This window comes from Galleria mellonella, unplaced genomic scaffold, assembly GCF_026898425.1.
Source record: "Galleria mellonella isolate WM207_F2 unplaced genomic scaffold, CSIRO_AGI_GalMel_v1 utg139, whole genome shotgun sequence".
In the NCBI taxonomy this organism is placed as follows: domain Eukaryota; kingdom Metazoa; phylum Arthropoda; class Insecta; order Lepidoptera; family Pyralidae; genus Galleria; species Galleria mellonella.
The window spans coordinates 1,172,587-1,184,784 of NW_026441995.1; the positions used below are offsets into that span (position 1 = coordinate 1,172,587).

Consider the following 12,198-nt stretch of genomic DNA (forward strand, 5'->3'; position numbering starts at 1 on the left):
ACACGTTTTGAAAACTTACCGTAACATATTTATATATATTTATTTATGAATATACCTACTGTAGGGGAATAATAAATTTACGAACATAACCAGCTTACAAAAATATAAAACGAATCGCTAGGTTTTCTTAAGCGTAGCGTAAGGCAATAGACTCACCTGTCGGCGAGGGCGCAGGACTCCGACCATCATTCTCCACTGGTATTGTGATGCGGAGAGGTGGCAGCGGGGGCCCCGAGCTGCCGCCCGCGCCGCCCTCCTCCACGAGCGACTGGAACTCCAGCCGGATGTTCGTGGAAGGGAACCGTAACGTGCATCTGAAAATCGAAGAGAATTCACTTTATAAAGTGATATTTTTTTATTTCGTATATCCTCCCAATCCCATACAAATATGGATATTGACCTATATTGAACCATAATTTAAAACTAATATTAAATTGTATTATGAATAGGAACACGTCATAATTTTATATTTATTTTAAAACATCACATTATCAATCGAATTTATGAGACAGAAACTTGTTAAAAAGTTTACCAGACATGTTAATAAAATTGAAACTTGCAATAAAATACAATTTTTAATTTACTCAATTTTTAAATAGTGGAACTAAATGGTTGAACTCTACGAATACACATGAATATAATTTCCCTTTCCGTTCTTTTTTACTAGTAGAACCTTTTTAGTTCGTTTTGTTCTACTAATAGACCAGAAGGATTTTTTTAGTTCGTTTTGTTCTACTAATAGACCAAAACGGATTGTTTAGTTCGTCTTGTTCTACTAGAAAATCATAACAGATTTTTTAGTTCGTTCTGTTCTACTAGTAGGCCAGAACGAATTTTTTAGGCAGTTTTGTTCTACTAACAGACCAGAAAGAATTTTTTAGACCGTTTTGTTCTATTATTAGAACAGAATGAATTTTTTAGTTCATTTTGTTCTATTAGTAGACCAGAAGGGATTTTTTTTAGTTCTACTAGTAAAACTACATTATAGAACAATACGAATAATAATTTACAAAACTTTTATATGGTTATAATAGATAGATAATCTTATTATATTGATCCTTCCATATAGCTGCAGTAGAATATGTAAAACTAACATAGATGGGTATTGTAGATGACATACTTTTCACCGATGTTATGAAAATTAAATGAAAAATACAGGTCGGCTGCACCGTTTTATAATTTTCTTGGAAATCATACAATCCATAAATTACTTAATAGCCAGTGGCGCGACTGGCGCCCGCCATGGGGCTACTTTCCATGTACTAGAAACGATAGTACAAAATTAATAATCTATAATTTTCATTTATCGTTATGGATATTTGTTCGACTAATGTGGGGTTACAAGTAAAAAAATGTGCTTACGGGATTATACAAAAAAAATGGCAATAATAACTGAAATAATCTCGACTTTTTTTTATTGATAGGATTTACTTTAATTTTTTTTTATAGATGAAAATACAATGGTAACCCCACCTGCGATATAGGAATACGCTGGCGAAGCCACCAGTGAGAGAATACGTGAAGATGAAAACAGGTCAGCTGACCCATCATGACGAATTGAACAAGAATTAACCATGATGGTTTCCAGGAAAAACCGCCAATTAAAGGGTTGTTAGACTATATTACTAGCAATCCCTTTCCCCCTTTACTCATATATTGGTCCCATATTAATTTTATGACGGTTGCGCAGTGCAGTAGTACATTTATTGAATAAGCAAAACATAAAACTGTCATCCGGGGCGCATGGCGTTTGTCATGGCCGGTCGCCATGGCAACACTCTTGCATCCTCATTATGAGATGAGACAGCTACCAAGTCTGACGCAACAGTAGGTCAACGGTCGCGCCTGTTATTGTTTCATATGTAAAATCAGTTTCAAAACAATTTAATGAAAAGGTATCCAAGTTCCGTTTCCGTGTGGTCCCAGCATATAATGGGCCACCCATTCCTTTCCCGTGAGTGTCGTAAGAGACGACAATGGGAACTTAATGGTCAAAGGATGGGCAGCAGCGTTCCTTTTAAAATTCACAATGAGCCCAACTCCGGTTGCCAATCCGCCTGTCAAGCGTGCCAACTATAGGCAAAATTCCCCCAATAAAACTGCCATAAAGAACGTTAACTTTATGGCAGTCTATTAGGAGGCCTATGTTCACCAGTGAACAGATAACAGCTGATATGAGGGGCGGGGGGAGAAAGGAATTGTCAGTAATGCGAACTACCAATCCCATATTAGATCAAACTCCCAGAGGTCACCCTGGAAATCACCGTCTTTTTCAATGGCATTTCGAAAATGGTAGAATTAAAATTCCTGCTTATACAAACATTTACATTTTCAATTTGAAATATATATGTATATAGAAAGTTTTTTTGAAAAAAGTCCAAATTCAAAACGGTCTCAGGGTTCGGGGTCACATGAACTGGAAACTCTCTCAATCTCTGATTTCTCACCCAGGATTAAACTCGCGTCCTATCCACACAGGTAACCACTAGGTAACAACTGAATTAATTAAAATACATAAATGCGGTGCCACATATAAAAATAAAACACGCCACAATAACCACGAGCGAAAACTCAGCCGAGCTAGTAACGTAAAAAAATGGACGAAGACTAATTGGAGCTTAAATAAAAATCGGTAAAAAAACTTTTAAGTTAAACGGTTTTATTTTATGTGCACTGAAAACTACAAAATAAATAAATAGTTACTTACCTATCAACCTACGTAGGTGATCTCGGTCATTAATATCTCTGATGGTAGTGGTTGTCATAACATGAACCATGTCAGCGGCCGAAAGGCAGTTCATGAGAGAACACTAACACCAGGGTTTGCTTGGTAGGTAAACTAAGCAGCCCGCACTATAACAAGTAGGTATTTTGACCTTCTAGTTCAGAAATATTTTAGTACTAGGCAGAATAGCTTTTAGGCATATTAGACTAAAATAAAAACGTGGGGCCCATTAACTATTTCTGTATTACTTTCTACTATACTAAGTGTGGATTGCATCGACTTATTATAATCGTCATCATCATCATCCTAGCAGTTTATCCCGGTCGCATCCGAAACCTCGTAGCTCCGGAGTCCAGGGTCCGCTGAATCGACTTACTATAATCGTAACTGGAGGTTTTGACCATCAATAACCAGCCGTTACGGCTTCACCAGCGAACGCCGAGCTCATGATCTACCAAAGTATAAGATATGCTCTGCTATAGGTATGATTTCAGAGGGGCCCCACGTTTTTATTTTAGTCTAATATGCCTAAAAGCTATTCTGCCTAGTACTAAAATATTTCTGAACTAGAAGGTCAAAATACCTACTTGTTATAGTGCGGGCTGCTTAGTTTACCTACCAAGCAAACCCTGGTGTTAGTGTTCTCTCATGAACTGCCTTTCGGCCGCTGACATGGTTCATGTTATGACAACCACTACCATCAGAGATATTAATGACCGAGATCACCTACGTAGGTTGATAGGTAAGTAACTATTTATTTATTTTGTAGTTTTCAGTGCACATAAAATAAAACCGTTTAACTTAAAAGTTTTTTTACCGATTTTTATTTTCTTGTTTTTAGTATTTAGTGAAATTGTTTACCGAATATTCCTCATTTTATTTAATTCATTCAGTGCATCATTATTACATGGTTTCTTACCTGATAATTTAGTACAATCTAATTCCTCAATACATAGCCCTTCCAGAGACTTGACTCGACTTAGAGCCACGTATGCTTGTCCTTCCTCAAACCATTTTGAGCCCAAATATACTACTGCATGGTCGACGGTGCTGCCCTGCATTTTATGGACGGTGAATGCTCATGACAAAACTAAGGGCAACATCCTTTTTTTCAGCCGTACCATAATTGAATTTTGCTGGAAACTGTATGGCTTTAGGGTAAATAACGTGCATGCCGTCTGTGCCAAAGTCAATTAAAACTGATGATATATCTGTTTCGTACATTTGGGTTCGACGGAACTGAGGCCAAAAAGGTGTCTGAGTGTCAAGTGTCTGAGAGTCTAGTGTCTGAGTGTCTTGTATCCGAGTGTCCAGTGTCTGAGTGTCTAGTGTCTAGTGTTTAGTATCTGAGTGTCGAGTGTCGAGTGTCGAGTGTCTAGTGTCTGAGTGTCGAGTGTCTGAGTGTCTAGTATCTAGTGTCTAGTGTCTAGTGTTTAGTGTCTGAGTGTCGAGTGTCGAGTGTCGACTGTCGAGTGTCGAGTGTCGACTGTCGACTGTCGAGTGTCGAGTGTCGACTGTCGAGTGTCGAGTGTCGAGTGTCGAGTGTCTAGTGTCTGAGTGTCTAGTGTCTGAGTGTCTGAGTGCCTGAGTGTCTGAGTGTCTAGTGTCGAGTGTCTGAGTGTCTAGTGTCTGAGTGTCGAGTGTCGAGTGTCGAGTGTCGAGTGTCGAGTGTCGAGTGTCGAGTGTCGAGTGTCAAGTGTCGAGTGTCGAGTGTCGAGTGTCGAGTATCGAGTGTCGAGTGTCTAGTGTCAGAGTGTCTAGTGTCTGGGTGTCTGAGTGTCAAGTGTCTGAGAGTCTAGTGTCTGAGTGTCTTGTATCCGAGGGTCTAGTGTCTGAGTGTCTAGTGTCTGGGTGTCTGAGTGTCTAGTGTCTAAGTGTCGAGTGTCGAGTGTCGAGTGTCGAGTGTCGAGTGTCAAGTGTCGAGTGTTGAGTGTCGAGTGTCTAGTGTCTGAGTGTCTAACGTCTGGGTGTCTGAGTGTCAAGTGTCTGAGAGTCTAGTGTCTGAGTGTCTTGTATCCGAGTGTCTAGTGTCTGAGTGTCTAGTGTCTGGGTGTCTGAGTGTCTAGTGTCTAAGTGTCGAGTGTCGAGTGTCGAGTGTCGAGTTTCGAGTGTCTAGTGTCTGAGTGTCTAGTGTCTGGGTGTCTGAGTGTCAAGTGTCTGAGAGTCTAGTGTCTGAGTGTCTTATATCCGAGTGTCGGAGTGTCTAGTGTTTAGTATTTGAGTGTCGAGTGTCGAGTGTCGAGTGTCTAGTGTCTGAGTGTCGAGTGTCTGAGTGTCTAGTGTCTAGTGTTTAGTGTCTGATTGTCTAGTGTCTAGTGTCTAGTGTTTAGTGTCTGAGTGTCGAGTGTCGAGTGTCGAGTGACGAGTGTCTAGTGTCTAGTGTCTGAGTGTCGAGTGTCTGAGTGTCTTGTGTCTGGTGTTTAGTGTCTGAGTGTCGAGTGTCGAGTGTCTAGTGTCTGAGTGTCTAGTGTCCGAGTGTCTAGTGTCTGAGTGTCTTGTATCCGAGTGTCTAGTGTCTGTGTGTCTAGGGTCTGAGTGTCTGAGTGTCTAGTGTCTGAGGGTCTAGCGTCTGAGTGTCTAGTGTCCGAGTGTCTAGTGTCTGGGTGTCTCAGTGTAGTCCTATTATTTGATACCCATATTGTGGTGGTTGTGGAAAAATATGTACCTAGTCCGCCATATTGGAACGGCATCCGTCTTGAATTTTAAATTTTGACATAATCATCGTGTTTTACTAGTGTAGCCCTTTCATTTGATACCCATATTGCGGGGGTTAAGGAAAAATATGTAATCCGCCATTTTGTATCGGCGGCCATCTTAGATTTATAATGTTATTGATTTTATTATATTGTATTGTCATCTAAATTAAATGTGTGTACCAAATTTCAGATCAATCTGACAACGGGAAGGTGCTTAAATTCCAATTTCTAATTTTGACCCAAATAAATAAATACCGTACAGGTCGAGCTAAATAAAACCGTTTAAAAACATCTCAATTCCGGAGGGTATTAAATAAAAACGTTGAGATAATCACGGATTCGCCCTGGAGCGTATACCAGAGCTGGGATAAATCAATACCAGGCAATCCAATATCTGTTACGCGGCCGAACATAACTTTCTATTACACCTATAATATTGGATGAAAGAGTGTCGAAACAGATAAGTATAAGGCGATGCGATATTGGAAGGATGCAGGTACCGGGGGAGACTTCTCCCTTAGTATTGGCTTATCATGATCAAGTATATTTCATTAAGAGACTTTTAAATTCGGCTGTATTCTGATGTATCCTTACTTTTTAATGGGTGACAATGGAATGGTAACCCAACCCGCGCTATCGGTGTACACCAGCAGGGCACCAGTCAAGGATGATAGGCGAGAATGAAGTAGGACAGTTAGCCAATCGTGACAAATTCAACGAGAATTGTTCACCATGGTTTCCAGGGGGAACCACGTGGAAGACCTAATAGAGCATAATTACTAGAAATGGGGCTGTCAAACTCCATTACTCACAATCCATTCCCCCCCCCCCTCCCATGTATCCTTACTATTTTTATAAACGTGAAAATGAGTTTGTTTGAAATTATATTAGTAATACTAAGTTTAGCACCTGTTTAATTGCCTTAGGCGATGTAGGCATGTAAATATTAATATTTAAAAAAAATATAGCGAAAATTATGGTGTTGTTAGGTTTTTGTTAGTTTAAAATTATATTATTTTTATATTTTAAAAAGCAGTACCATGGACTTAACAGAGTATACTGTTTCGCCCATGATACCCCCCATGCGTTGCCATTCCTGAGGACTTCCTCTGTACCCAGTAAATTCACGCCATATCGCACCCTTCAAACCCAAACACAGCCATGCAAACACAACTGCTTCACGGTTGAAACACAAATGGGACAGAGGTACCCAAGCAATCGACTTTTGTACAAAGTCACCCTCTGGTTATTTCAAACTTTAGAATAATTTATACAGAATACGAATAGATAGAACAGTAAGTAACTGTGATAAACAAACCAAGCCGCACTCTAATTATGTTATCCTCCGGGGGCTGAATATTAAATTGCTGTTATTAAGGAGGCAAGAAATGCTTAATTAAATAAGATAAATAGAACTCCCAATGGGAACTCTCCGTTTGGCTGATATTTTTATGTCTACATTACGCGAGTACGAACACTAGGACCTATATTTAACCAACTTCAAAAAAAGGAGGTTCTCAATTCTGTTATATTTTTTTCTTTTTTTTCATGTTCCCTGCCTCATAACTCCGTCAGTTGTAAATCGATTTGAAAAATTCTTATTTTATTAATCGTTAAAAAATAAATAAAGCCAGTCGCCAATTTAAAAATTTAACTTCAAATTATCTTTAATTACAAAATAATCAACAAAGATCACCAGTCTCCATTCTAGCGCCATTTGTATTTCCTTGTCTAATTTAAAGCTAATATAAAATACTAATTTATGTGTCTATCTATTATATTTACCCGTGCGACGCCGGGGCGGATCACTAGTTAAATCCTTGTCTCTCCCCTGTCCTTATCTATCATTACTAATCCCACCACCAAGCCCTACAAATTCATTCGGTTTCGCGTTTAACTGTCAACCGCATTTGTCCGAGCAGAAAGTTATAGTAACCCAATAAATTGTTATCATTCCACGAGATACCTACGCTCATCTTGTTTACCCCAATATTGAGTTAACTGAATCATAGATAACCTGATGCAATATTCACATAATACATTAATGTGCACAGGGCTGTCACTTACTTGTTCTCTTATATCTTTATGTTCTAAAAAAAAGTTGTGTGAATCTTTTACTACATCTCGTATGACAGGTGGCGTCCTCTCTTTTTAGTTTTTAGACCGTCTTTGTTATAGATGAAAGCCTCTACCGTGACTCCTGTGACAGCTGACAAGCATTCTGAAGTAAAGGACAAATGACAATCGGTTTCAAACGATCTAAATATAAATGCGAAAAAATAAAAAGCTTAAGCTAGGATTTTATATTAAGACCCCTGCTTTGCAGTCAAAAATTATCCTACCACACTTTCACTGCTTTATATATAAATAAAGTTACATACATACAAATGTATTTAAAAATGAACATATTTGCCACGCCACCAAAGTATCGTTTCCGTTTGATTCAACTTTGAGTTCCCTCTACCCTGTTACATTGGGGTTCGCTGAGGGCAAGGGTGATCCTTATCCACCCCAAAGCCGCGAACACGATATGACAAAAAAAAAAGAAAACAAAATACAAGGGGTAGAACTAGACAATTTGGTAACAAAGCAACCGATCTAAATGTAAGGCATTATGGCAGAAAACCTAGTATTGTTTTTTTAATAAGTAAGGTAACCAGAGAGACACTTCGCATAAAAGTCGTTTGCTTGGATACCTCTGCCCCATTCGTGCTTTTGCCGTGAAGCAGTTGTGTTTCTCGTGTGCAGCTCACCGGTACCCTACCAGCGCATATCGTTAGCGCGGACAGGGTTACCGTTTCATTATCATCCATTAAAAGAAACTGCTTTATCTGACTCATGTTTCGTTTAATCAAAACAGTATCATTAACTGTTCCCTAGTACTATCATTTTATTACATCAGCCGTAAACTGTCCACTGCTGAACATAGGCCTTCCCCATAACGGGAGTTTATCCAGTGGTTGTTGCCACGCTTGGCAGGCGGGTTTGGCAACCGCAGTTACTTTTAGAGATGTTTAAAACAAGGACGTTGCTGCCCATCCCTCCTCCCATAAACTCCCTTACTCGCCGCTTACGACGTCCACGGGAAAGGAAGGGGTGGTCCATTCTATGGCGGGAGCTACACGGAAATTCACTTGATATCGATTTATTAATGGTCTTAACACTACTACGATTCTCTGGTCAAACTCACGACTCTGCTCGGTGGCAGCCCTAGTTGGCCACGTGTCACGCCATACGAAATTCGATACATCCACAAATGAGTGTACGATCGATAACAGACTGTTTACAACCTAACGTGACATCACTATAGATACGGACAACAGTTTACTGTTTATGATAAATATTACAATGGATTCACGACTTTAACTGTGCCGGGTTACAGTTCAGAATGGTATAGTAGTTTATTAGAAGCAGCTGGGTGAAAACACAAATTGTTTTTGTTTAATAGGTGATTATGGTATTGCAACTCCACCTGCACTACCGGAGCACCAGTAAGAGAGTACAGAGAAATAACATCTGAGTCCTCAGGAATGGCAACGCATGGGGGGTATCATGGGCGAAACAGTACACTCTGTTATGTCCATGGTACTGCTCATGTCTATAGGCGACGGTTACCACTTTCCATCAGGTGGGCCGTCAGCTTGTTTGCTATTCTAAGTTGTATAAAATAAAAACCTCTTCTCCCTCAAAACACGGAGGTCCAAAATTTTAAAATAAATGAATGGAACGTAAGAGCACAACATTCAAGAACAGACAAACAGAAGTGTGACGAGGCAAAAACATTTAAACTTTTTGAAGTACGAGCAAATTAATTTGGAAACTTCAAAACCTTTACATTTAGCTTCCCCTTCTCATCAAACATTCACAAAGGTTAAGGCAATGAATGGAAACTGTACATTACTTCACTAATGGTTTAAACTAGCGACTCACCCCGACGTTACACTATGTCTTGTCTACACTAATATTATAAAGGAGGACAGATTTGTATTTTTGTGTGTATGTATGTTAGTAATGAATAAACTCAAAAACTACTTTGCCAATTTCAATAATTTTTTCACCATTAGAAAGCTACATTCACCCTGAGTAACATAGGCTAATAGGCATAGGCTTTAATAACGTAACTCAAAGTGTAAAAAAAATGCTATAAAATATCTTTCGTCGCGTGCGCTGCGGAAACTATTGGTGATAGAACAAAAGTATGTTCTACAATATTGAAGAAAATATCAATGACTACAAAAAACTTCGCGATACTATATGTCCAACTATTATCATTATGTCACAATAACCACTTTTTAAAATGTTGTAAAAATATCCACCCGTGCGAAGCCGGGACGGGCCGCTAGTTGGTAATATACGAGGTTTGTCCGGAAAGTACGTATAAAAGTTTTTTAAAAATTTTATTTTACAATTATTCAGGTAAATCAATTTTATCCCCTTCAAAGTACTCCCCCTGTGACATAATGCACTTGTGCCAACGCCGTTTCCACTGTGAGAAGGCTCCTTGAAAGTCCTCTGGTTGTAGGTTTCTCAGCTGGCCCGTCGTAGCTTTTTTTATCTCATTTATGTCCCCTAAATGCCGCCCCCGAAGTACCAATTTGGTTTTTGGGAACAAGAAGAAGTCACACGGGGCCAAATCCGGCGAATAGGGGGGTGTTCGGTCACCGTAATGGAATTTTTACTCAAAAACTCACGGACAACAAGAGAGGTGTGGGCAGGGGCATTGTCGTGGTGAAGAATCCAACGCCCCTCTCGCGCCAATTCTGGACGAACTCGTGCCACACGAGCTTTGAGGCGTCTGAGCACATCGACGTAGAATTTTCCATCAACTGTCTGGCCTGGAGGGACGAATTCTTGATGGACAATCCCCCGAACATCGAAAAAAACAATCAACATTGTCTTGACATTTGAGCGGGATTTTCTTGATTTTTTTGTTCGTGGTTCCCCGGATGTCTTCCATCTTTGCTTTCACGGCCATTCTTGCCGAGTTTCGAGAGAAACTTGATTACGACGCGCTGCTCTTCAACGGAAGCGGGCTCCATGCCGACGGGGTTTCGTTAAGAGGTAACTTCACAGATGGCGTGACAAGCCAGTTCGCACCGCACGGCGGTCAGACCAGAACTGAAGCATTGTTAGGGACATAAGGAAGGGGTCCTGCGCTTACCTGGCCTCCCCACTCCTCTTTCTCGCATTCCAGAACACTTTTATACGAACTTTCCGGACAGACCTCGTAATTAAAGATTATGTTACAAAAAAAACCTACATCAATTGTGACAAAACCAGTTATTTTGATTTAAAAACTAAACTACTGAACCGATTTACGTAAAACTTTTATCGGACCAATCTGTAAATATGTAAGTCCTTTCAGATAAAAATAAAACGAATCGGTTTACAACTGACGTAGTAATGAGGTAGCAAATATTTAAAAAAAACACACAACCTATTTGAGAATATCCTTGTTATTAAAGTCAGTTTTTTTTTATTGGATGATAACGGCATGGTAACCCCCGCCTGCGCTAACGGTATACGCTGGCAAGGCACCAGTGAGAGATGATAGATGAGAATGAAAAGGCAGGTCAGTTAGACTATCGTAATAAATTCACTTGGAATAGAACACAATAGTTCCCAGGAGCAACCGCGAGGGGGTCGACCTGACAAAGTGCTAGCTTAATAATGGGGCTACTAAGCCCCATTATTAACAATCGCTTCTCCCCCCTATTAAAGTCAATTGAAAACTAGCTTTCATCCGCAACTTCATGTGAATGGAATATGTTTACTATCCGGGATAAAAATTAACCTATGTCCTTAAAAAAGGCCTAATTAGAGGCCTTAGGCCTCCTTGCCTTTTATCCTACGTACGTATTTTCCAAATTAAGCTGATAAGGCACTAAATACATATAAACAATCAAAGTCACATTCATATTTATAATACTGACATTAGTAACACGACTTATACAATAGCCAATAGGCATTCTACATAACAGATAATACCTATAGATACACAATTGTTTATGTCACTAAAATCACCTTTCAAACGTGACCGGTGACTAAGTCATTCATACAAGAAGGTTACGTTCTACAAAAAAAAACTTCAATTGTAAAAAACCAGTTTCTTTGATTTAAAAACTAAACTATCATAATTGTTGATAAAATTTCCACGAAATTCATAAATTATGCCTACAGGAAAAAATCCAAGTCGGTTTACAACGAACGGATAACAAACATAAAAAAATAGAGTATCGAATTGTGAACCTCATTTTTCGAAATCTATTGTAAATACCGGAAATTTCAATATTATGGTAGATCTGCTAAAATAGTTAACACTATTTCAACATACGCTTGTCGTACTAACTCAGGATCCAATTCTCCCCTCAACAGAATGTTATCGTCCTATAATAAAGCCGTAAATGTTGACCATGATATCGACATCTTTGGTAATTCTTTAGTGCAGTTTACTAGGCTTATTAATAATATGGATTGGTAATTAGGTCTTCTCTAATTGTATAATTGTTACTTAGCATACATTGACGCTTATCTGTGAGAGCTGTATACACCTTTAATTGATGTGTTTATATGGCCTTAAGCTTGGTAGGGAGGAGTGAGATGTTTTTGTTCAAGTGAACCTAGATTTAAACATTTTTAATAGTAGTTTTTCACTTTTTACTTACTTATATCATTGTACATTGTCTGCTTAATTGTTGTGAGCATATTGTTTGTGTCTTTTATAAATAAATAAATACGTTACATCGCATGTCATTCAGATTACAAACCGTTGTTTTA

At 39.1% G+C, this 12,198-nt stretch overlaps 1 protein-coding gene across 1 annotated transcript in view; it reads right to left on the reverse strand.

The window, feature by feature from the left end:
* LOC113510415 (forkhead box protein K1) overlaps positions 1-12,198 on the reverse strand; it is an 89,880-nt gene that overhangs the window by 21,001 nt on the left and 56,681 nt on the right. Inside the window, exon 2 of the mRNA XM_052903608.1 lies at positions 157-314. Within this exon, the coding sequence (XP_052759568.1) occupies positions 157-314 (158 nt within the window). The remainder of the gene's footprint in view (positions 1-156; positions 315-12,198) is intronic.